A 24,392-nucleotide genomic window follows, 5' to 3' on the forward strand; every position below is an offset into this window, starting at 1 on the left:
AACATCACATGGACCGCTTGACCCTGGAGTAAACATGCCAATCTGACTGCTCGGGCTTCCAAATGTTCTCTTACTGCCGGGTCCAAAGGGTATAGCACTTCCAAGGCTCGGCTCCCTTTAAAACTTGCTTCTGGGGCATCCCATTCCAGATCAATCAACTCCTGGATGGCGTTCATTACTGGAAAATAGCAAGAAGCTTTCCACAGGGAGATCAGAATGGGATTCGTCTTTGGTTCGGTCACAGAATCCGCCCCAGGAACTCCCAGTGTCTTCAGGGTGTGGGAAACCAAGGCTAGCAATTCATCTCTGTGATAGAACCGTAACACGGTCCGATATGGTTCCAACTCAGGGAGAATTTCCCCGACTTCCAAGGAATCTGGGCCCTCCTCTTCGTCCATGCCATCCGGGTCCCTACCAGGGATACCCTTGGTAAAGTGAGGCATGCCTCGGGGTCTGCCGGTAGGAATGGGTGAGAGAGGGGTCACAGGCTGAGGTTCTGTCCAGACAGGCAGCAGACTGCGCCTGTACAAAAGCTTGTAGCCTCTGGAAAAACTCCACCCGAGAGAAGGCAGCTGGATCCAGGCGGTACTGGGGTGGGACAAGCTGAATTTCCCTCTCACACGGATGACCCAGTCAAGGGTGTACTCAGGTCCAGCATACTGCCAGTTAAAGCTGTGTCCAACCCATCATCTGAATGGGAGGAGACTGGATTAGCAAAGTCCGAGGAGGCCAACTCTCCTTGGGCTTCCTCACAGTGCTGACAGGTCAAGCTGTGAAGCCCTAATACGACAAGCAATGCAGAGAGCAAGGCGCTTAGGTTTCTCGGTTGCTGGTGCCATTGGCAGCGGTGGCTGTGCATTCAATCGGCTTGTGCTTAAAAGTGTATGCACACAATTTACGAGTAAATACGCGTGGCGAGGCACACGCACAGTCCGTGCGCACAGCCTCCCCGTAGCGCTCGCTTTCGAAGTTGGGCGCGCAGGGACCTGCCCGACATTACGTGCACAGTGAGTGCGCAGAACTGACTCACTGCGTGCACCGACATCCTACGGAGGGCAATACGGCACGCACAGGAAACGCACGCAAGATGGCGCCGCTGTGGGCCGATCAAGCCCATAGCGGGGCCTAGCCCACTGGGGGCCACTCAACCCACTCGGAAGCCCAATTCCTCTTACCCCCAACGGGAGTGGGAACGATTCGGTATGGCACGCCGAGCACAGAGACCGGGGGCAAACCTACCGAAACTCCCACTAATAGTCTCTGGATCAGAAGTAAATCTTTTTTTTTAATTATTATTATTATTTTATTAGTCTCTGTATTAGCGCTGGGCTCAGCGCTAATACAGAGAATGTCTCTCGCTGTGGAGCGGGGAGAAGACTTTGTCCGTCACCTCCACATTTGGCTTCCTGCACCTGCTGCCTTAGCAGCAAAGTCCACACCAGGAACCGGCTACCAGACTAAGGCACATCTCTGAGGGATCTCGGAAATCACCTCAGGAATTCTCAACTGGGGGAGGGATCTCTCAGTTATCACCGCTGGAGAGCGGGGCTCAGTTTCCTCCAATTTAAAATGCAGAATTTCTCCTAAGAATCTACTGCCCCCCTTCCCCACGAAACCATCTGTATAGAAGGGATCCTCAAGAAGAGGTCTAGAACTCTGTCTCCATCTGCTGGTAGGGACGACAAAACCCATAGTGGTCTGTCAGGATTCAAGGAAAGAAAATCAGCAGGTAAGATCCAATTGTACCTTGCATCTGTAATAGGGCATTACACAGTCCGAATAAGGAACTCACCCCAGTTGTGCTGACGTTTAAGTAAAGCACTTCCCATTGCCTTACATAAAAAGGATAATCGACTACAATTCTGAAATTTACACAAATGGGGTTTCATAATGCAAAATTGCACAAACCCCCAAAATTCTAGGGTTTTAGCGCACGAAGCTTACCTAATATTTTCTGCAAGTTTGGCCATTCGCAGTAGTAAAATTTCACATACAGTCCGCTGAACACAAAATGTTATTTAAATCCATTAATGAGCTGCTGTGATCCAACATTTCACAAAGCAGCTTAATATTTAATGAAAATCAGCTTCAGAAAAAGCCTTTTTATGGAAAGCAGCCCACAAAGCCTAACTACACCTCAGTGAGGTGTAATTATCTTTTCTCCTGCTGGCCCTGTAGCAAACTTCCCCAGATGAATGCAGAGGTAGCCAACTCTAGTCCTCAAGAGCCATGAACCGGCCCGGGTTTTCAGCAGATCCACAATGAGTGTGCACGGAATGGAATACAGTGGAGGCAGTGCATGCAAATCTCTCTCTCGTGCATATTCATCGTGGAAATCCTGAAAACCAGGCCTGTTTGTGGCTCCTGAACTACAGCTGGCCACCCCTGGATTAGTACATCCACCTCAAAGTGAGGGTATCTTTAAAAAAAAATAAAATAGTTATTTTGTTGACAAACCTAGCAGCCACTGTAAAATAAATAAATAAATAAAAATGGTTGCTGCACAGTGCACTCAGGTTTCTCTGGGACATAGCTCAGGCATTCTCTCCCCGAACGAATGAGAAGAGACTTCAATTTTACCTAAATAAAAAAAAATCAATTCCTTCTGCAATTTTTATGTCGGCTCCCAACTTAAGGTAAAAGGCTCCCTAAGGATGTGCAGCCCTTATCTAGTGCTACACTCAGAAAAAAGAAAATAGAAGCTCATGAAAAGAAACAACCCAGACTGTCCCAGAAAGCACTCCCGAATCCTACCCAACCTTCCTCAGAGGGTCGAGGTGAGTGAGAGTAGAAAGCATCTGGCTCCCAGAACAATGCAGCACTATATTTATTTATCACCATGCTAAATTCTTCTTAGTTAGAGCGCGACACCCAGAGTATTTCATTACGGCATTACTCAAAGTGATGATGGTGCTATTTTTTTTTTTATCAGCACTGTTCAGTTAATATATGGATAGGCCATTCAGATTAAGACTCTCAGCTTTTTTTTTTTTTGTTTGTTTTTTAATTTTAAATGGGTCACTTCAATTAACTGAACATTAAGGCCAAACAGTATTACAAAGAAATAAACCACGAACTTGCAAAACACACAAACACCGGGGCTGTAGAAATCACATTCCCAATATTTATATAAATACTTGTAGTGCTTGGTAATTTAATGCAACATCAGAATTCTGAGATGCAACGACGTTCTACAGGGGCACTGGCGTGGAGACGGGACTAGTTCACAGGGACCGGGAAATTATTCGCATTTGACAGCTAATTTCCCTTGCTGAAATAGAAAAAGTATAAATAAAGTTGTTTTAGGTCACAAATCCAGGCAGATTCCTTTACTAAGAATGGGGGGGGGGGGGGGGGGGGGGGGGAAGAGTAAGCTGTTTTACAAGGGAGCTCTCCACCAGACCTGATCTTCAACCGTGGCAAGGAAATGATATTAAGGAAAATGGGGCCTCGGTCCCTAGGAGACCTGAAATAAAATAAACAGGCCCCACTACCCTCCAGAAAAAGGGAAATGGTGCCGCTCAAACGATGCACTCAGGAAACATGCTCTCTAGTTTCTGCCCCCATCCCCTAATGATGTCTGTGATAAACAACTCCTTAAGGCCATCACGCCTTACACTTCTTTCGGGCATCGTTACCTTAGGCTTCTTAAAAGAACCCCATGGACTACAATGCCAGCATAGGACGTGAGAACCTAACAGGGCTAAACAGGACTTCAAACAATGAAATACAAAATGTCTCCTGCTTAGGAAAACAAAACATGAAATACACAACTTGTAGTTTTGCTCCGCATCTGAAAGCAGTGCACACTTAGTACACTGAACAAACACTACCCCATGAGTGCACAGGGGACCCTGTTTTCCCATTTAGAACCAAAGTGTCCTTTTCAAGCTTTGCAACAGGTAAGAACTATAAATAAAAGGACCCATTCCTGGCTGCGGATCATTAGGAGTTACTTGGTACGAGATACAGAAGTGCAGCCGCTAATCAGGGCACTGCCGAACCAAAGCAGCCAAGCAGTTCGTGGCAGAAGATGAACGTGAAGAAGTAAACGCAGAGGTCCGTGAAGACGTCGCCCATCTTGCTGTAGGTGTCCATGGAGCGGCTGATCACCTCGGCGGGGATCCCAGACAGCAGGAGGGCCGCTGTCAGCACTGTAGTTTTCACCTTTTTTTCACCCTGCCAAACAGTGAAAAACCACTTGAATGCTGCAAAATCCTGAAATGCCACAAGATGTCTCAGATGCCTTTTTTTTATTATTATTTTATTATTCCTGCAAGCAAACAGTGCAGTAAATTATTTTTACAAACTTTGTACCCGATTCACTAAGGGTTTTTTCCCCCAAAAACACAAAATAGGAGAAAAACCTCAATAAATCTGGCCCTTTGTTTTTAGGAACCTCAAAAATAGGAGAAAAAGTATCCCCTAAGTAGTTGCAAATGGAGGTTCATGGTGCCAGATCCCAGCTCTGGTTCTGACTTGAGCTGAAAGTACAAAGGAGCAGGGGAAAAAAAAAAAAAAAGTCAAATTTTTTTTCTTTTTTTGCAGTCAAGTTTACGTAAAGATTTTTCCTCTTTAGGGCTTAGGACTGTCTGCTTGCGGCCGGACCCACTGATTTTCATGGCCACGTCAGGCTGTACGAGTTACTCCCATTCACTGGGAAAGAGTGCATCTCCCAGCCCGACTGAACGAGCCCACCCTTTGCCACAAACAGCATGCAATCTTCCGCAAGCCCCCTTCCACATTCCTGAATCCTCTCTCTCTATATCAGAGAGGTCTGGCACACAAATGCTACCCCACAACCACCACAGCAATCGTCGTACGTTTGTAAACTGAAGGAAAGAAGGAAAAAGAGTCAAACACCGCAAAGGCCCAGACAAAGCGTAGTGTGGAGCATATTTTACTGAAGAGGTCCTAGAACCAGGAGTCATGGGAACGGGACAGGGAGTAGACTCCAGTTTAATGTTAAAAAAAGATATTTCTTCACAGAAACAGCCAGGGGATGCATAGAAGTGGCAGGAGCCTAAAATGGCAATGTAATGCATGAAATCCCAGGACAACCCCTCTGTGGCGGAGAAGAGAGGGGGAAAACCGGAGCAATACCGCACAGGAGTTCAGGCTTTCATCGCTAAGCTCAGCTTCTGTTTAATCGGGTTGGCCAGGGCTGGAGATGCTGCAGGAATAGCATTCAGAGCTCCAAATCATTGCTCACCGACACCTACTTACCCCTGGCCAAGGACTCTCACGGCTGGGTTTCATGGGAGGGCAGATAGAATGGAGACCTGGGTGTGAAGACCGACAGTGCCACAGACTCAGCAGAGGCCAGCTCTCGGCGAGATGGACGCATCTGCGAAGCCTGCAGCGGGAGAGGACACTGGGCTTTGTGATGTGTGCTGTGACGTGATACGATGGGTGAGAGGCCAGCTCTCAGTGAGATGGATGCATCTGCGAAGCCTGCAGCGGGAGAGGACACTGGGCTTTGTGATGTGTGCTGTGATGTGATGTGATGGGTGCTATAACAAAAGTGCAGGTTTTGCTAATTGGCAATGCTTAGTAACCAGAATAGATTTATTCCAAAGCTGAAGTCTTATAAACACTGGTCTCTCTTACCTTTGGGAAATACTTTGATAATCCCATAAATGCAAGTTGCAGCGTAAGGAATGGAGCAAAAATTGACTGGAGAGAGAAAAACAAAACAATATATATATACATACATGAATATGGCAATGTGGTCATTTGTAAGTTATGTTACAAAACTACTGTACAAAGTCACAAATGCAAATCTAATCTTCTTTCTTACATTTTGATGAAACTACACAGATGTTAAACGGCACTCGTGATCCAGGGCTCCTGTTCAGCTAGGATGTGCCTCTAAGGCTCAGAGGTGGTTTGACAGGTTTTCAGCCCTGGTTAAGGGAATCACCTGACCAGGATTAAAGCAGCAGGTCTGGACCTCATCAGAACAACCTCCTGAGTTTTCCCAAAACCTGATTCACCACAGCGGCCGGTCCTTCATTTCTACACCGAAAAGCCGCTTTGTGCTTTTATTTTGCCCCTTCCTCCTTTTAAAAACAAACAAAAAAAAAAAACAAAAAAAACTTACCAGGTACTTGCACACAAAGACCCTGACCCCGATGGCGAGAAGAGCACTCCCCACTAATCTGAAAATGCGGAAGGAATCCAATTCTTCCGCTGAATTCCCATTCTCCGGGCTTGGTTTCTCATTAATCAGCTGATTTCTCAGCTTCATAGCTTCATCAAATCTGGAGAGATACTGGTCTAAGCCGTGCCGGGGCACCCTCTCCGTTGTCTCCGACGGCAGGTCTCCCCTCTGCCTGTGCCGCAGCTCGCTGCCACTCTCGTCCCCCATCTCTGCGGTCTCACTGAAGGAGTCCATTATCTCCTCGAGGTTGGGGCCCTTCGCTTCTGGAAGAACGCCGCTGCGGTTTTCAGAGGTTCCTATTAAAGTTGCTGAATCACCCGACATAACGGCGCCACGTTTTGACATGGATGAAATGGGCAGCGAGTCTGGCTTAGGCTGAGGATTTTTTGGCTCCGTGTGGCTTTCGTTGTCTAAAGAAATAAAAAGATTGACAAAATTATGCGTTCCGGTCAGGCTCTTAGAGGGCTAAGTACTTCAAAGTATCTGTCCTGGGCTTCTTAACCCTGTGGTGCCTGCAGTCCAAAGGATCTCACACTGAAATCCCACCACTTTTAGTGATTCCTTGCCATCTTGCAGACCAGTGACCAGAGGCAGGACGAGAAGAGGTAGAGAACCTGTAAACACTGCCGCCAGATACCTTGCAGTTTTAGATGTGGGTTTTTTCAAGAAAATCACTTTAAACAAGAGAAGTTTCTGTAGTCCCTTTGCTAAAATTCAATTCCATCCCAAGAGACCCTGCTGTTTCAACAGTACTACTCACAAATTTGAAATTCAGATTTAAACACTATGGCAAGCAAAGGCTGTCTCACGTTCATCACTAGGGTGCAAAACAGATTGGCATACGCCACACATCACGATGTGCTAAAAATAAGCTTGATATGGTTGCATCTCCAGCCGTAAATACTCATACTATGGACTTATCAGGAACCTATACAAGGACACCTGAACCACTTGAAATGGACCGATAACTTATTTGCATCTTATTTGAATGCAATTCACAAAGCAGTTCAAGATGCCTCTTTGGAATAATTCAATGGGTTTCTATGAAAACCACACAGTATCAGAAATATTACTGTACATAACACCCTTGCAGTGAAAAAAAGATATGCCCTCTACAACTACTTTGAGGGAAAACTAACAATAGTTTATATACCTTGTGTATGTATGCTTAAGAGGAGGTCAGAGAGCAGGTGTTGGGTGGCTGTGGATTTATGGGTGGGTGTTAGAGGAGTTGACTGCTATATGGTAGCCAGTTTTATATAGTCTTGAAGGCTACTTTCGGTGGTATGTTTGTGTTTGACATTTTGGGGAGAGGAATACGGTGGCAGTTAGGAAGGCTTGTTTTTCTATCTAAGGGGGATGGTATTAGGACTGTGTTGTTTTTCCATGAACTGTGTGTCTTTATTTTAAAAAGTGTGTGGCCCACGTATTCCAAAATGGGGGGGGAACAACAAACATAACATAAAAATAATCCTACATAATAGAAAACATGTTGTGTTGCAGATATTTTCTTTTTTAAATTGTTTAATGTTTTTTATGGTTTACAATAGTTGCTGTACACAGCAGCTTTGGGCAACTGTGTTGGGAAGAGAGTATAGAAATGAAATAAAATAGGCAGAGAGACAGGAAATATTATATTTACCATAAAGTTGAAGGAAAGACTAGGTAGGTATCAAATGGGGGAGGAAGGGGAAAAGATAAACCTTAAGGGGCTAATTGAATGTGGTTAAAGAAAAAAAATTGATAAATGAAACATGCACTGACATGTTAAAGTTCTTTCAGTTTTCAATAAAAAAAAAAAAATAGAGAAAGCGCCTTATTGTTTCTTGTCTGATACGGGATCCCACTAAAAGAGCATTTGTGCATCTCTCGTCCTGAGAGCTCCCCGACTGGTTATGGCCAGCGATCTTTAAAATGTGCGCGTATATATATCGGAATCAATCTTACAGACATACAAGCATAGCCAGATCAGAGAGCGGCTCTGAATCATGGGGACGAGGCCAAGGCTAGACAGAACTTTCCAAGCACTAAGACGCCCAATGCACGGGGGAGCCACACGCCCCAGGAGAGGGAATAAAGCGGGCGCCTTACGCCGAGCATCGGGACCGGGGAGGGGGGGCGGACGCGCCCTCTCACCGTCGGCGCCGTCCCGGCCGTGGAAGCCCATGATCCGGTTCATTCGCTGCTCCGAGTTCAGCAGCAGCTTCCTCCTGCGGGCTTCGGCTCTCCGCTGGGACTCGGACATCCCGCAGCCCTCCTCCTCCTCCGCATCCATGGCGAGGAATGTGCTCGCCAGCGGCCGACGCCACTCCCTGGCCCGCAGCCGCCCAGCGCCGGCGCCTTCTCATGACGTCACCGGCGCGCCCGGCCAGCTGTCATCGGGGGCCCGCGCAGCCCGAACGCTTTGCACTGGGCAATCTTTGATCTTATGGCCATACAGAGACCAATGTACTAAAGAGCAACATTTGGTTTTTTTTCACTAAATGTTTTGCATGGAAAGGTTTGCTAAACGCCAATCAATGCAAATATATATATTAAGGTAGGAACGGGGTCTTGACGCTAAACGCATTATTGTTTAAGGTTTTATTTGTACTTGCAGCTTGCACTATGACGAATTAAGAAGTCCCGTTCAGCGCGGGGTCCGATTACGAGGACTGTGAGATCGCTACGCCAGAGAGAAGTGACATTTCCAAAGCAGCACCCAAGGCAGAGGTTTGGCAGGATAAGGTAGGGATCGGGTTATCTTTGACATTAACAAGGTTGTTGTGGCTGCGTCCCTGCTGTATGATTCAGGTAGTTCCTCCCGTTTAAAGGATTGTATTCGTTTATAAAATGTTATTCAAGAACAGCTTTTGGTATAAAGGGATTGAATATGACAATTGTATTTTTCATTTTCATAGTTTGGAACCAGCTGAGTGCTAGGTGAGGTTGATAAAACTTAAAAAGCGATGACAAGTAGGGCGTGGTTAAGGTAAAACAAAGACAAATTTTCAGGTTCATCGATTTTAAATTAATTATAATAGATTTATGGTTGGGCAGAAATTCATTGAGGGAGTTTTTTTCATTACTATTTTTTTGGAATCTATTATTTCTAGAATTTGATGTCTAGAGGTGTTCTGTTCAAGGTGATCATTTCCCTGAGGAAGCCATCTGGCGAAATAAGGGCCTGTTGTTGGGACATTGATTATAGACCATAGAAGAACACCAGTTGCATTGTCATTGTTTGACGATCCAAAAAGAATTGGTAACAGTTAAAGAACATTAGAACAATATCACAGTCAGCAGTTAGGAGAGCTTACACAGAAGATATATTTGCAAAATATTCTGACGTTGATATAGTCTAAAAATAATATTGTACAATATAATACAAAAGGAGGAGGTTGTTATGCACAATTCCATTTGTAAGTGTGATTGATGTAGTATGGGTTATAGGATTGATTGCAATAATACGTTTTTAAACAGAGTTAATATTTCTTATATTAAGAGAGAAATGTATATTGAATAGTAAGAGATGATAAAATTGTACATTAATTTTTGTAATGATTTGATTTTTGTAATAAATAATTTGTTAGGTTAATCTTTCTATAATTCTGTTAATTAGTGCTTGTATCCCACTCATTAGTGTTTTTTCATTATATATATATATATAAGCTTGACATTTTCATAAATCCATTTATTAAAAGAGAAAAATCACAAAAGATGGTCTGCTATGTGCAAAAGTTTATTTAAATCCACTCCCCACAAGCTGCTGGCATACAGGTCATTATTATTATTTTACAGTTTTATATACTTGTATTCGTGGGTACATCACCGGTTTACAGAGAACCTAAAAGTTACAAATAACATTAGGGGGTAGTTTGCAAAAACTTGTGAGCAAAACTGGCGTTATGGGCCCATTACTCCCACGAAAAAAATACACCTCAAAAAGATAGTTTTGGGGTTTTTTTGGGCAGCCGTGGGGAGAAGAAAGGGGCTTCGGAGGAAGGTCTCTTCCTCCCCACCCCCTCAAAAAATCCTCTCTGGTGGCCCACAGGATTTCTCCGGCTCCACCCTAGGAAATGAGGCATTGCTCCTGCCTCAAGATGACCCCCCTCCCTCCTCTACTATTAGATAAGCTTGGAAAGGGGCACTTTTGGCTTCCAGATTTTTTTTTTCTTTTAAAGGAGCCACAAGGGGGTGAAACTTCTAAAAGCCCTTCCGCTACAGCACTTTAAGCCCTCCTCAAGGAGCTACTAGGAAGAATAGTTTACTATAAGGGGGAGTCCTGTGGTGGCCACAGGACCCCTTTAAGCCATGGCAACCCTGGATGGGGCTTGCCCGAGTGTGAAATATTCTGCACTTTGCCACAGTAGGCAGGTACAACAGGCCCTTACCTGCCCACTACCCATCCTGTGGCTTTCTTTTAATGATGTAAACACTGCAACCCTTTTCTCATTTTCAGGTACCTGCTAGTCTATTAGTAGAGCTCATGAGCCATGGGGCGATCTGCTCCGTCATTGGTGCAGCTGGGACCAGAGCAAAAAAGCCATAAATCCTACCGCTCAGACAAAAGGCAGCTTCTTATTGGGTAAACAGCATACATGCCAATATTTGAAAGATCATAAAAGGGAACTCTGGAAATCTACAAGATGAAGTTTGCATCTAGCACCCTTCACTATAGCACAAAAAAAAAAAAAGAGACTCTGTCAGACACAAAGGAAATGATTTTGAAGCAAAACTAGGTAGGTAGGCAGGCTTGGACTTTTGACCTGGCACATACTGTGCCTCATACTCCATGGTTTAAACAAGCCAAATATATTTTCTTCCATCTTCTCCTACTTCTTTGAATTTTTGTTTTCTTTTTCCAGTCAGGCATACTGTGCCTCCTCTGCTGTGACTGGCAGAGGGCTTGAACCAGTCTGTGATAAGTAGTGGAGCCAATTGAACAATAGAACATGTTTCTTAGACAATAGGAATCCTACTCTTGCTTTCATTTTCAGCTCTAGGTTGTGGGTCTTGTCCGTTAATATAAAGGAAGGCCAAGAATGGCCATTTGAACTCCACGATCCACTGAAGCCAGGGTAGGAATAAAGTCTATATAGTTCAGGTTGTTAGATGGTATGCTTAACCAGTAAACTGGGCATGCTAAGCACTCTGGGAGATCCAGAAAAGGGAGCTGTATGCACTCATGAAATATTTTCTCCCTCTGTAAAACAAATACTGTGCTTTAGTAGATTTTATGATTCATATTTTGCTTGTAAACTGCTGTGATGCGCTCTGGAAAGGCAGGTCATCAAACTGAAAAAAATACTGTGCTTTATACAGGTATTTAGAAAAAGGATGTGGTCCTCCTAGAAGATCTAGCACTTGCATACTTTCAAAATGCCTCTGATTCAAGGAAAAGAAGCTGTTAAGTAAAGCATTCAAGACTATTGCCATTAGTAAAAAACGATGGTCGGTCTTGGATGTGAGCTCTTTCACTTAATTTTATTGAGTTGCCAAATCTGATAAATTAGCACAGATAAAAAGCATTTGCATGTGTTACAAATATTTGTTTCTTTTACAGGAATATAAGAGAATTACAAACTTTAAAAAGAAAGACAAGTAAACCTCATCTGTGTAAGGGGTAGAAGGGGGTAGAATTTATAGCATCTTAAAGATCAATACATGTGTTTCAAGGTTTGTCAAGAATAAAGAATGCAATGTTACAATATTATACACTACTTTACAAAATCAAAATTATGGATTATAACTTCAATAGTGCACAAACAGCTTAAATCACGGGATGGACCCCAGCACATGAGCCATTCTGCATGTCCAATTATCAAAAAAAAAAAAATCAATCGATACTATTAGCCGGTGCCTCAAACTATGTGAAGACAAAATATAAACATCAAATAATGATGGTGGTAGTAGCGGCATCTTGTGTCAAATATACATAAATATTTTGTTTAAAAAAAAGTTCCAATAAAGAGAAAAAAAAAAACACAAACCAAAAGGAATTTATTGCAACAGTGCGATCTTGCCGAGTTCAGCAGGTCAGGAGCACCGGTTGTATCTGCAGCTGCGGAATAGGATTTCAGCATCTAGCTCATGAGAAATCGGATCGCTTTATTACATTACTAAAAGGAGCAAAGAAGATGATAAAAAGCATGCAAGACACTGCTGTGAACCAACCCATTTTCAATGCAGCAAAGAACAATTTCCTTTGCTTAAAAGATAATGGCTTACTTTGCTCTTTTACATTAAAAAAAGAAACAAAACGAACAAAAGAGCCTGGCATACTTTTTTTCGTTTTAGTTTGGGACCATCATCTTCCATCCTGGTTATCTAAATATGTCAATCGTGATTTGAAATGAATGTTATTAAAACCGGTGCTATATATCCACGTCAGATACAGATCTGCATATATTCCTTGGCAAGAACTGGAGAGATTTTTGCCAGATATCCAATTTCCCTAATAAGTTCAGGGGCACCTATGATGCTCCCCAAGCAATATTGCTGGAGTTTTTAGACAGGCAGAGCTAAACAGGATTCCCAAAAACCTAATCAGATAATTCTGCATCCATTCTTCAAAGGATTAGCATCTTTTCTAGTATTTCAGTTATTCATTTTGTCAGCAGGATAAACTTCATTCGGATTCCACTGTTCACATTCAGACTGAAAAACACTTCAATGCTGCTACATCAAAAGCACATTCAATACTTTATTGAACCTCAGACTTGTGTCACTCAGTCTCACATAAATCATGTGCAGCATTTTGACTGCATTGGTGAAGCATTCTCAGTAAAAAAAAAAAAAAAAAAGGAACAAGCTTTGATTTACCAACACAATTAAAAGAAAGCTCTAGATGGCTTGATGTTTTTCAGCTTTCAGTTCTAAAGTTTCATATGGGAATAAAATGTTCAAGAATTGCCATAGCAACAATAGATTTGGGTTACCACGAGTACAAAACTAGGATGAATGAAGAACTCTCCGGTCCTTCACAGCGGCTCAGATCACCACGTATTTATGGCATCAGCAACCTACGCCAAGGGTGGTTTTGCTCTTTTTGTATTTCAGAATATCACAGGAAGTTAAAATGTTTTTCAAACAATTTTCATATTTTCTGTATTCTAAGGCCAGTCTCAGGAAAAGTTTGCTTTCAACTCCATTAACATGAAAACCCAAAAACAAATAAAAAAAAAAATTCCTGCCTTCGCTTACAAGATCCTAAAAAGGTTCATTAAATATTTGTTCACATCACAGTAAGTTATCCGCTATTTCAAGCATGATAAACGCTTAAAAAGCGAATTAACTCCTTATCTACAATTAATGGATAGATAACAGATAATAAAATTTCTCTGCAAAACTTGTAATCGACCATAAATGTGTATGGAAACCTATAACAGAAGAATTAAAAAAAGAAAAAATATACATTTTGAACAACAAAGATTTATCTTTATTTTACAAAATGTATGCCATCCCTTGACAATTAGCCGCCAAGTGATTCGTACTGCAACAGTTTCAAAACATAATTGGCAGCGAGATGAATTTGCCAGGCTTGTTTGAATTTTATCTTGATTTGAAAAGTTATAGCATTGTGTAGCTGTACAGCTGTGTGCCAGTAGTGGTCCTTTATTTGCGCTGATCCTTGAAATCACAGTGAAAAAAAAAACACACACACACATCTCATCTGCACCAGGCTCACAAAGTTAACACTACGGAGGACGATACCAGAGCCCAGCGGCTTGCGTTAGGTTTGGCTTTCACCACACAGTTCCACCTCCACGGGCTACTTATTCACTTGCTGTTGTATGTGAAGGAGGAATTCGTAGTAGGACAAGGCAGACTCCGTTCTGTCTTCTACCATGTTCTGAAGGAAGCTGGATTTCAGCGAATTCTCGTCCCTTTCAAAATAAAAGTAAGGAAACATTAGGTGATGCACAGCGTGGCTAATTTTCTCTTTGGGTATATTCACCCCGCATCCCAGACAGAAAGCCTGGGAGAGGTCCAGGAGAGACACAACACTACTCTTTTTTGGTTGAGAAGGATCACCACAGTAATGGCAGCTGCCTTGCTCCCCTGTTCACAACTCTGCCAGCTTCATCAGACCAAAAAAAAACAGAGAAACTTGTTACCCATAAAGCAATGCATAGCATTGGAGCCTGAACCACCGGGCCAGCATACAGATATTATACATAAAGCTAGTGATGTACTAGCATCTCTCTCACAGCTGCTGGTTAAGAGAATCCTATTTCTTTTATAGCTCTGCAGATCAGCATAGTGATAGTTAGCAGAGAGACGTAACCAAAAGAAGAGATGCACAAATGACCCAGTCCCAGGCCGGCCTGTTACGCTTCCTGGATCAGGTGGGGCTAGAGATGCGGCAGAGGCAACGCTCACAGCTCCTGGGGGTGCAGAAAGTCCCGGTCATCGATAAGGGGGAAACCCCACTGACCAGGGTTTCTGGAAGGACCCCTGGTATATATGGACCTGGGTCACTGGCTGGATTAGGGAGGGAAAGTCTTAAACCGGGGGGGGGGGGGGGGGGGGGGCGGGGAACAAAAGCTCATTGTGCCAGAATCCCTGCAGTGTTTCTGACTGAGCTGGAAGAAAAAGGAGGAGAGAGGAATTACCAGGTCAAGAGAGAAAAAAAACACAAACCCAAAAACACATAAACCACCCCAATTTGGTTTATACAGCTCTGCAACCTTTCAGAGAACTCAAATCAGAGACTAGCCAGAGGAAACCTATCCAAACACGCAGGTTTAAACATTAAAATGTCCGTGATGCACTATGCTTCAGAAAATCAAGGCAGCAGCACGTCTACATCATGACTTAAGATACTGGAATCCAGCATTAAATCGCTCATCATTCAGTGTTCAATTATCTGGGATTAAATGCGAGAACATAAATGGCATCAGCACTCCAGCTTCCGATACGTAGAGAGGGCTGGAGGAGTCAAAGCCCAGCTCACCTTATTACATGCAGAGTCGGGAAGAAGGGTCTCTGCTCCCTAAGCCAAGAAATGAAGGAGGCCATCCTAGCAGATTCCGCCGTATCGAGCTCAGGAAGTTGGGTCTGTTGCAAAGAGAGAGAATTTCATGCTCGTCCTTATTTTTAAACATTTCTGGCTTGCTGCGAGAGAATGCAGACTACTGGAACTTACAGGAAAACAGCACGGTCTGTAATATGTGACAAAGTAACCGGAACAGCAACAGCACACGTGACGAACCCCAAGGACATTAAAAAGTACGTTTTAAACAATACCTATTACAGTGGTGTGAACCTCACACGGACTTCATGTGAACATAAAACAAGGAAGAAATCATCAATCCTTTGTGGACAGCACCCACAGTCTTGTAGAGAACTATATTTTGAAGTGTAAAGCAGCACGGCCACTGCAGTAAGTACTTTTCATCTGAATAATTTTCATTCAGAATAATGCAAGCTCCCCCAATATTGTTGGAGAACCGACGTTTTTCGGAAGCGCCTAAGACTTTTCCCGGATAATGGATCTTTGGATAGAAAATATTCTGCTTCAGCTGCTTTATTCCCCCCTCCCCTAGTTTGGCTCTCAGTCCACTCTTCAGAAAGTCTCTGGACACCAGGAAGTTAAAGACCTTGAAGAAAGCCCAAGAATTAAGAAGCAAACAACTTAAAAATGAATTTGCTCCTTGCAGAGATTACCGCACTATGTTTTGTAGTATAGCAACTGTATGGGGGACACTTTAGGCTCGCACCTCCCCACTATAGGAGGGGCACGGCTGTACTCAGAGGCTTGGTCTTACAGGGCCTTATTTTTACCAAATGGGTCAGCGTTATATTTTTCTATAAAATGTCTTCTTCCATGAAGTGAAGTTGGCTTGAACTCTTAATAAAACCTGCACCATAAAAATTCTGCAGTGTTTCACCAGTCCTGTACTCATCCTGCAAGAGGAAACGTTTTCCAACAAATCCTTTAAAAATACAGTGGCACAGAAAAGCAAAAAGAAAGAAAGAAAAAAAAAACACACTTACCATGTTTTGTGGTATTGCTGCATAATTTGAGACTCCCAGAACATGACTGATAAAGTCCGGCCCACAGGTCTTTCCGACCCACAAAAACAGGACCTAGAAAGTTGGAAACATCGCTCAGTAATTACCACCTTATTTCCAAGGCACTGCCATAGCAACATGTGAGGTTTACGGTTCCCCTTCCGGCAGGCAGCCCCATGCAGATTACAAACGTTTGAGACTGGCGAGAAGCCGCACAGCCTGCGGTATTGGTGAACAGGCGCCGGGTGGGTGGCTGGTACTGCCGAGAGCGGCAGGTTTACTTCTCCTAGCGGAGGAGAGTTCACCGTTACATGCAGAACTGCTGGCCGAACGACCGAGGACCACCCTTCATCAACATAAAACTCTCCACGGACGGCACAGAACTTACAGAGCCGGCGTCCATTAGAAAAGCGCCATCTCGACTGAGCTTCTCCACAGACAGCTGAAGAATGGGTGGCTGAGGTATTGTTCGGTCATTGATGTTCAGGGCCCCCTAAGGAAACAAAAGTAGATGTTCTGCCCTTGGTGTCAAAGCCAACAAAAGCAAGAGAGAAGGTTTCCGATGTTGCTTAGTTTTGCTTCTGACTTTGGATTTATTAATGCTGCAGATTTATCTTCTGTTGCACTGTGAGAGCGACTCCTTAAACTGAAGGCGAACTTGCACTGCCCACAAACCTTTTCTAGCAGGATTTCCTGTCCCTGAAATGTTAGCATCTCACGCCAAGCTCAGAATCTGCATGTTCAGGAGTTAAGAACTTTTATTTATTTATTTTTACAAGTTTCAGATGCTGCGTCATTTAAACCTTTGTTCTCTGAATGAGACCTTAGATTTGTAGAGCAAGCCCTCCTCGCTCCTTCAATTGATTATTGGGCTCCCAGAACCTACACCGAGAGATCGATTTTAAAAGCGTTGCCTGCACAAAAAACGCCCACATATGTGCGTACGCGGCCCGCGCGCAAATGTGGATTTTAAAGAGCCACTTATTATGTGGGTATGCACCCGTGCACATGGGAGAAATAAGGGGCGTGGCCACTCTCGCATAACTCCGTATTTTGAAATCAAAAACCGCAGGCTAAATAACCAAGTAACTTTACTGCTGCTCCTTTGGAGGAGAAAGTCTAAATCTTGTGTTTTAGGGCTTATAGGACAGGGTAAGGGGTCCTGGTCAACTTCTGAAAGATCTCAATATTAACTGGACAAACTGGTGGACTCACTGTAAAACTGGGAATGTGGCTTATGCGATCAGGTTTTAAAATCTGCTGCCGTGTGTGTAAAAGCTGACAGTCCTATGGAAGACACGCGCGCTAGTTTTGTTTGAGTAACTTCTTAAAATTAGGAGCATACTTAACAGGCGGATGGGGTATTTTAAGACAAACACATGCGAGTGTGCAGACGATTTAAAATGCCAGCGTATCTTCATGGACACACACGTGCTTGTTTTAAAATGACCACTCTAAGCGCGTGCCAGCTAGCTCAGAACGCAGCTGCTCAGATTTTTTTCTTGACGTATTTGCAATCACATAACCCCAGTCCTATGCAAGCTACACTGGTTCCCTGTTCTTTTGGGAAATTAAGTTTAAGACTTTAAAGCTGTACACGGCTTAGCTCCTTGTTGTTTTAATACAGTCTAGATTTATTGGCCATCCCATTCCGCAATCTATCGGATGTGCCCTCAGTAAAGCAAATTAGAGAGTGACTGAATTGCTTGATAGCATAGTAGGTCCGTGTCTCTGGAATGGGCTCCCAGAGGAGATTAGATCAAATCAAACATCGTCAGATTCTACAACCTATTAAAGCTCATCTATTTATGCAAATTTACAGTATCTGAGCATGGTACATGTGCTCGTTACCATCATTACAGGATGCGATTCTCACGTTCTATGTTTGTGCTACAGAGTGATTTTAAGTTTTCTGCACTTTTAAAATGTTTTTGGGGGTTTTTTTTGGTAATTTATATAATTTTATGATAGTTACCTTCTTACCTGCTAGCATGGGATACACCTTTTTAAATAAATAACAGAGTGCACATTAAAAGGATTTCCATGCAAGCTACACCGAAGCAAGGAGAAACCCAGAAAGTGTGCCCTATATTCTATGACCAAAATAAACCCAAAACATTTTGCTTTTAAAATTAAAAAAGTAAAAAATATTTTGGGTCCATCATTGTTAAGACTCCTTTAAGTAAGCTTTCTACCAGTCTGGCAATAGTTTTCTGATGTAGTCCCTATGTGGAATATATTGTATTGGTATAACAAGTTACATACACTAAATCTTTAAAATATAGGTGCTTTAACATTAAGTAGATCTTCTTGGGTGCCATCTGGAGAACAAGTAGAGTGAATTTGTATTTAATATGGTTGTGAATAATCGGCATTGGTGAAATGTCAACAGCATTCCAGGAGTGCACGGACCAGCAACAAAATAAGGGAAGATAATATCAAACTGTGCTCTGGTCTCACTGAAACTTGAATGGAGACAACTGAATGATAAGATGTACTGAGGGGATTATCGCACATCTTTGATGCCTATGTCACTACTCAAAGACCAATGGTATTCCTGCAGTCAAGACTAATTAAACTCTTCACTGGCTAGATAAAACGCAAAATGTTTGCCAGTAACCTGTTATCCCACCACACCCCATGGTAACAAGAGGATGAATGGAAATATAATGTAGGATATACCCAATCTCCCTTCAAGATCTCTGCAAATTCTAAAATGGGTAGAGATTTAGCTTCCTAGCCCGATAAGCTCTGCTATAATTCACCTATTTTCTAAAAGGCACCAAAGGCTCTTCAGAATGCACAACGTTCCCTTTGTGTACACAAGGTATCTGGGAATAGTGGGCTGAGGCTTAGGAGCACCGATCCACAACGCACCTCATCTGTGAGATTGTCAACTCTGTACAGATTGGGATGGGTCATGAGCATGAGGTACACGAGCGGCTGATTCTTTATCTGACACATGGCGAATGTGCGCTCATCCAAACGCGTCCTTGTCCCAGTCTGGAATGCTTTCTGTAAGATAAAAGAATTAAAAAGAATTAAAAACATATCGCAAAATTAAAATAAATAAATAATCCATTATAGGGAAGGACACCCGTTTAAGTTGTTACAGGAAACCTCCACTCATCTTTTTATGTCACGTAATATGATCACTTTGCTCGCTGCTGATCGTTTTTTCCATGGCAGAGGTTAAGTTTCAACTGCTAATGGATTAGAAACCCTTACTTGTCAAGCTCCACCAAATCTAAATTTGCAATGGTGCAAATGCAGCAGAGTTACAGGTCTCCAAATTAACAACTCTCCTAGGAGCTTTCAGTTCCTATCAACACCTCTTCAGGTCCTCTTTCCGTTTCCTGCCAATAAGTTGTAATTATGTATTTATATGGTTTCCTTTGGCCAATGGCCCTGCACCATTCCACCCAGAGATCACGCTTCGGCTGTTTGTGCTGTATTCTAACAAAGCAGCACCCCAGGTGGAAGGCAAAGCTGGTACCGTCCAGAAACTTTAAACACTGCTACCACTTTCATAAGGAAATGCAAATCAAGAAGGAAAAAGGGGACATTCAATCAGGTCAATATTTCTACAGACTCAAATGTCATCTGCAAGACTTCTAGTTGTGCTTTACAAATGTTCTCCCCACCTTCCTTACACAAAGACTGTGTGCATTAAATTGTCCAACTCTGTGATAAACAGTGGTTCTATGAAATAAAGAGCCTGGTTACAAAACTACCTGTGAATACTAATCCCAGTAAAAACAGCCTGCCAAAATGCTTTCAGTGCTCCACACTAGAACATGCATCTAACCTCTCAAAATTCTGTGCGGATATCATTTTCACCTAGGGACAGAAAACCCCCGTCTAATTCTCACATTCAAAGCATTACCTGAGAGTTCTGCATTTTGTGCTTACCTGTTTTAAGAGTGCCAGCACAAAGAGAGGGAAAAGTCGCAGGGCGTGGGGTGCCATGAGACCAGGCTGTTGGATGCTTAGCACAGAGGAGCGATATGCAGATAGAGAATCTATCACAGCATTGACCAGGGCATCTCGGGCATCACTCAGGCTAGCCGAGATACTGCGATCAACCGCTGCCAACAGAAAAAGCATACCAAGCGTCAGGATGAATCGCAATGCGCGGATGGACGGACACACACACACCCACCCACCCCACACGGCTTCCCTGTAACCCCTGCAGATACTCCAGGTCTTGCTGAAGATCCCATTCGGGCACTAAAACATCAGTAGAATGGAACTATACGTAAAATGAATTAATTTACAAGTTTCAATAATGTTGGTGACCCAGTTTCCTCTCTTTACAAAAAGAAAAGAAAAACAATGTTTCACTCAGAAGTAAAGAGATCTACCATATTTTCCAGTGTATAAGTCATTTCATTTTCAAGTTTTCGTCAATGCGTCTTGTATGCTTTTTTCTAAATATTACCGATCTGTCTTTCCCTTTCTGCTGTGCACGGCCTCCGAACACTGTTTCTTTACCGTAACAGCATCCGCGACACCTCTGACTGCAACCCTCCATGCTGCCTGTCGAATGCCAGTAAGCAGACTTACTTTTGGCACTCGCCTGGTATGCCTGATCCTCCCGCGTGCCATAACGGTGATTAGCACTCTCATCCTACGCAGCCGCTGTCTTTCTGAGTGCCGCGGAAGATTAAGGCTTTCTGAATCAGATTAGGCAGTGATATCCAGGCACAGCATAGGACACAGCATAAACTCATCAGTCTCTGTATGAACGGGTGCATCTTTTATAAAGGTGAGACTTATGTACAAACCTTTTCATAAAAATGAGACAAACACTGGAAAACATGGTACTTTCTGGGACACGTGTATACGTGAATCCAAAAAATAACCCACAAACAACCTTGCCGAGTCCTGAAAATTTGGTGAGGATAGGACACCAAACCAAAAAGTTACAGCAATCTCATAAACCTCGATTTCCTTTGGAAAACAGGAATAAAAAATGGATCATCATCTTATAAAAAAAATGCATCAAAGCCGTAGATCTGTTTTATTTGATAGCCAACACTCACCCATGTTGGCCAGAAGCCCCAATATTGCTTGCACGTCTGCTCCACCATAGACATCAGCCAGCGATGAAACCACAGGCAGACACATCGTGTGAACACGAATCCTCCGCTCACCTTTGGGGAATGACAAGCCCAAAAAACGATGGGTTTTTTTCATTGGCACATTGATAAGGTCTTGCATTAAATCACTACTGCTGCATTGCTAACTGGTTTTTGCCCGTCCGAGAAGGAAAGGCTTGATGGGAGTGATTTGTCTGGTCTCACTGCTATCAGCAGGGCCCTGCAGAGCTTGCACTTCCTTCCCTAACAAGCCCAACCTAGTTCTTGGCCTATACTAAATAACTGGTGTGTTTGGTTTTTGTTTTACATGTGGCGTGGCAAAGGCTTCTCTTGGCACATTACAAATCAGTGCCCTTGCAAAAGGTCTGGTTTCACTGTGCACGCTTTCAATTACTCAGTTAATGGTATGAACTGCTAAAAACTACAATTAAAAAAAAAAAAAAAGGTTTCTAATTACAACAGGGTGACAGTAGGGGGCAGTGGTCTACAAGGGAGCGAGGGAAGAGAACTTTACCAGGCCCAGCAGGGATTACCCTTTCACACTGTAATCACCTCTGCGGTGTTTTACAGCCACTGAGAGTCCTCGCAGGTCTTATCAGCTAACTCTGCAGTTTGATGCTGATCCCAATGCAAAAGCAGAAAGCTGCCTTAATAGCAAAACCTGAAAGGCTGGTGTCAGAGATTCTCCTCCTAGCACACAGCACCGTTTAAAAAGTTAACCGCGATACGTTATCCATACTACCAGTACTGTGCTACAATCCATGGGGAACGAGGGGGGGGATCGCAAAACTGACAGCAAAGGGATTGGAGTCTCCAGCACCCAAAGCCGCTGGGAATCTTTCCCTACAAGTCCCACCACACCAACTATTCCCACGAGGAGGTGGCAGCTGCCCTCTTTACCTTTGCTGGATGTGTACAGTAGGGCAGACTGAAAAGAGACCACCTGCGTGTCAGTCAGGTTCTCATCCACAGCCATCTGCACTGCATAGCCAGCGTCAGGGTTCACATTTGGCAAGGAGAGCAAATCCGTGGACCGCACAAAGAAGTTTCCGTGGAAGGTGTGGATAGAAAGACCTATAAAAGAAAAAGCCCCATGTAATTATAATCTATTGGCAGTGATGCGACTCAGGACATCAGGCATTTATCAACAGCAGCTCCAATGCCCTGCAGCTTCTCTGGAGAGCCAAGCTTCAGACAAGTCAACAAAGAAGAGGTTTAATGCACTGCAGAGCCAATGCCCTACAGATCTGTTCACGTCAAAGGATCTCACGGGCATGATTTTAGCAACTGATTTTGGGATGGGAAGCAAAGCCGATCCCATTTTGACTGTGACAGCCGCTGGCGTGCCACAGTTTGCTAATTCAGTTTCTGCCAGAAATCCACTGCATTGATTAACGTCTGGGGCACATTTCTTCAAACTGAGCATGAGGTGAGGAAAAAGCGATATTCAGACCTTTTGTGCATCTTATCCTCATGACTGCCTCAAAGCCAATCTTTCTCGTTAAGTAACGTTTCAGCTCCTTTTCCAGCTTTTCCACTTGGACAGGATTCTGCTGATGGTGGTAGGACTGGTAGTAAAACACACTACCAGCCGAGTATCTGGAAATACAACCTAGAAGACACGAAGGGGGGGGAAAAAAGTCAAGGATTAGTGCCATGGCTCAGCACCGACAACCCTGTCAGATTCCACTCTCTGCTGTGATCCTGCCGCTGGCTGGAAGAAAAAGGGAAGGGCGGGAGCTGTCACATTACTCATGGGCAGCAACAAGGCTTGAGTTTTCTGAGCACGGACTAAAAAGCTAAAGGCAAACAATCAATAGGTACCCCCTGAATAAAGGTGAGAGGCCAAGATACAATCGCCTGCCTGGGATAGAGCGTGTGGACATTCCTACAGCTCTCCCCTTACAAAAATAGGGACATGAGCAAGGGAACTAATCAGGACTCACACAGAGATGCCAGGTCAGAATACTGTCCGCTGAGAAGAAACAGGTCAACTGCAACCTGCTGTCCTGAACAGTCCAAGGCCAACTTCTTATAAAAGTCTATTGCTGGTGTCAGATGCTGGATGTCCTGTTTATAGGAGAGAAAAGTAAAATACAGCAAGGAATTCCTAAGGGAATATTTTGTTAAGTTATTTTTACCGCTTAATGGCAAATGTATTCAGTCTCAGCCTAAGGACAGAGGGTAGACCTCGAAAGAATGCAAATGCAGGCCACTTTTAATGATTAAAAAAAGAAAGAAAAACTGAGAAATAATCAGCTTCCCTTCTTGGCGAGGGAACTGCCAACACCCAATGAATGTTCCATGCCAATGCAAAAGACGAAGAAAAGCTGCAGGATTTCTGCGGTCGGGTTTTTCCAATACTTTCTGCCATTTCAGACAGGGCTCATGTGCTGTAAGCGCTATTTCTATCCTTTGAAAAACGAGAGGCTGTGTAAGATCTGTTCTCGAACATTTACAGAGCAAACCTTGCAAAACGAGGATTTAGAATAGTAAGCAAATGTCATCACATCAGATAGGGCAAAGGACATCTCGCCTAATCAAAATACAAAAATCGACTCCTCTGTGGTCCGATAGACACGTATTCCTGATATTTATGGAGGAGTCACAGCACACCCAGTGAAATAAAAAATGTACTCTCAATCACTGGTCCATGGCTCACGTTTTACCTTTACGGAAGTTCTTTGGTTCGACTCCTCGCGCGGTTTCAGCGTTCCAACCCCCACGTTGGGGAGCTGGGTCTGGAAGACGGAGATTCGGCCGCCCGTGGGCGATATCAGCCTGTAGGCGGCCTGCAGGGCCGGGCCCAGGGCACTCTGCGTTTCCAAGCTTTTCGTGAACATCTGCGGCAAAGCCCTGAGCAGGTCCTGGATCAGCTGGAAAGAAAATTGGGGCAACACTGGTGTGAGAGGATCCCTTGGCGCCCTCGCCCTTCCAACAACATTAAGCTTCCAAGAAATGCGCGCCCAAAGCGTTCTGCCCGCCTAAGAAGAGTTTTGCTGGGGTTTGGTTTTTTTTTTTTTAATTTAACACCGTGCATACTGCCCAGCGGGGAGTTTGCCAGCAAAGTCTGCGGGTACTTGCCAAGATATTAAAAAAACCAAAGGGACAGTGTGCAGGGCGTTTCC

The 24,392-nt window shown here is 43.7% G+C and overlaps 3 protein-coding genes across 7 annotated transcripts in view; 1 reads left to right on the forward strand and 2 right to left on the reverse strand.

Annotated features, from left to right (window-relative positions):
- Positions 1–675: 675 nt before the first annotated feature.
- Positions 676–8,563, reverse strand: CAMLG (calcium modulating ligand). Of its 2 annotated transcripts, none has more exons than XM_029583862.1 (4): positions 8,255–8,563; positions 6,104–6,573; positions 5,611–5,676; positions 676–4,179 (listed from the first exon to the last, which is right to left on the reverse strand). In XM_029583862.1, the coding sequence occupies exons 1-4, from the start codon at positions 8,436–8,438 to the stop codon at positions 3,988–3,990; spliced, it is 912 nt and encodes a 303-aa protein (XP_029439722.1). In that variant the 5' UTR covers positions 8,439–8,563; the 3' UTR covers positions 676–3,987. The 2 variants fall into 2 exon arrangements, with proteins under 2 accessions (XP_029439722.1, XP_029439723.1); XM_029583863.1 differs by having other exon boundaries at positions 8,300–8,555.
- Positions 8,564–8,789: 226 nt separating this feature from the next.
- The window catches only part of SAR1B (secretion associated Ras related GTPase 1B), a 75,038-nt gene continuing 59,435 nt past the window's right edge, over positions 8,790–24,392 (forward strand). The window contains exon 1 of the mRNA XM_029583865.1: positions 8,790–8,890. The gene's annotated coding sequence lies outside the window, so the exon portion shown is untranslated. The remainder of the gene's footprint in view (positions 8,891–24,392) is intronic.
- The window catches only part of SEC24A (SEC24 homolog A, COPII coat complex component), a 96,956-nt gene continuing 84,172 nt past the window's right edge, over positions 11,609–24,392 (reverse strand). For all 4 annotated transcript variants that reach the window (XM_029583859.1, XM_029583860.1, XM_029583857.1 and 1 more), the window contains 11 exons: positions 23,934–24,140; positions 23,211–23,334; positions 22,718–22,876; positions 22,165–22,338; positions 21,208–21,318; positions 20,075–20,250; positions 19,040–19,177; positions 16,551–16,655; positions 16,145–16,237; positions 15,102–15,205; positions 11,609–14,031 (listed from right to left, as the gene is read on the reverse strand). In XM_029583859.1, coding sequence (XP_029439719.1) covers positions 13,917–14,031; positions 15,102–15,205; positions 16,145–16,237; positions 16,551–16,655; positions 19,040–19,177; positions 20,075–20,250; positions 21,208–21,318; positions 22,165–22,338; positions 22,718–22,876; positions 23,211–23,334; positions 23,934–24,140 — 1,506 coding nt within the window. In that variant the 3' untranslated portion in view covers positions 11,609–13,916. The remainder of the gene's footprint in view (positions 14,032–15,101; positions 15,206–16,144; positions 16,238–16,550; positions 16,656–19,039; positions 19,178–20,074; positions 20,251–21,207; positions 21,319–22,164; positions 22,339–22,717; positions 22,877–23,210; positions 23,335–23,933; positions 24,141–24,392) is intronic.

The sequence above is a fragment of the Rhinatrema bivittatum genome, chromosome 18 (genome assembly GCF_901001135.1).
Source record: "Rhinatrema bivittatum chromosome 18, aRhiBiv1.1, whole genome shotgun sequence".
NCBI classification, from domain to species: Eukaryota; Metazoa; Chordata; class Amphibia; order Gymnophiona; family Rhinatrematidae; genus Rhinatrema; species Rhinatrema bivittatum.

Coding starts and splice junctions, on each gene's coding strand:
- CAMLG (XM_029583862.1), bottom strand. CDS start 8,438: ATGGATGCGGAGGAGGAGGAGGGCTGCGGGATGTCCGAGTCCCAGCGG. Junction 6,574..8,254: donor CCCCGGTCCCGATGCTCGGC/GTAAGGCGCCCG, acceptor TTATTTCTTTAG/ACAACGAAAGCCACACGGAG. Junction 4,180..5,610: donor TATCAAAGTATTTCCCAAAG/GTAAGAGAGACC, acceptor ACTGTTTGGCAG/GGTGAAAAAAAGGTGAAAAC.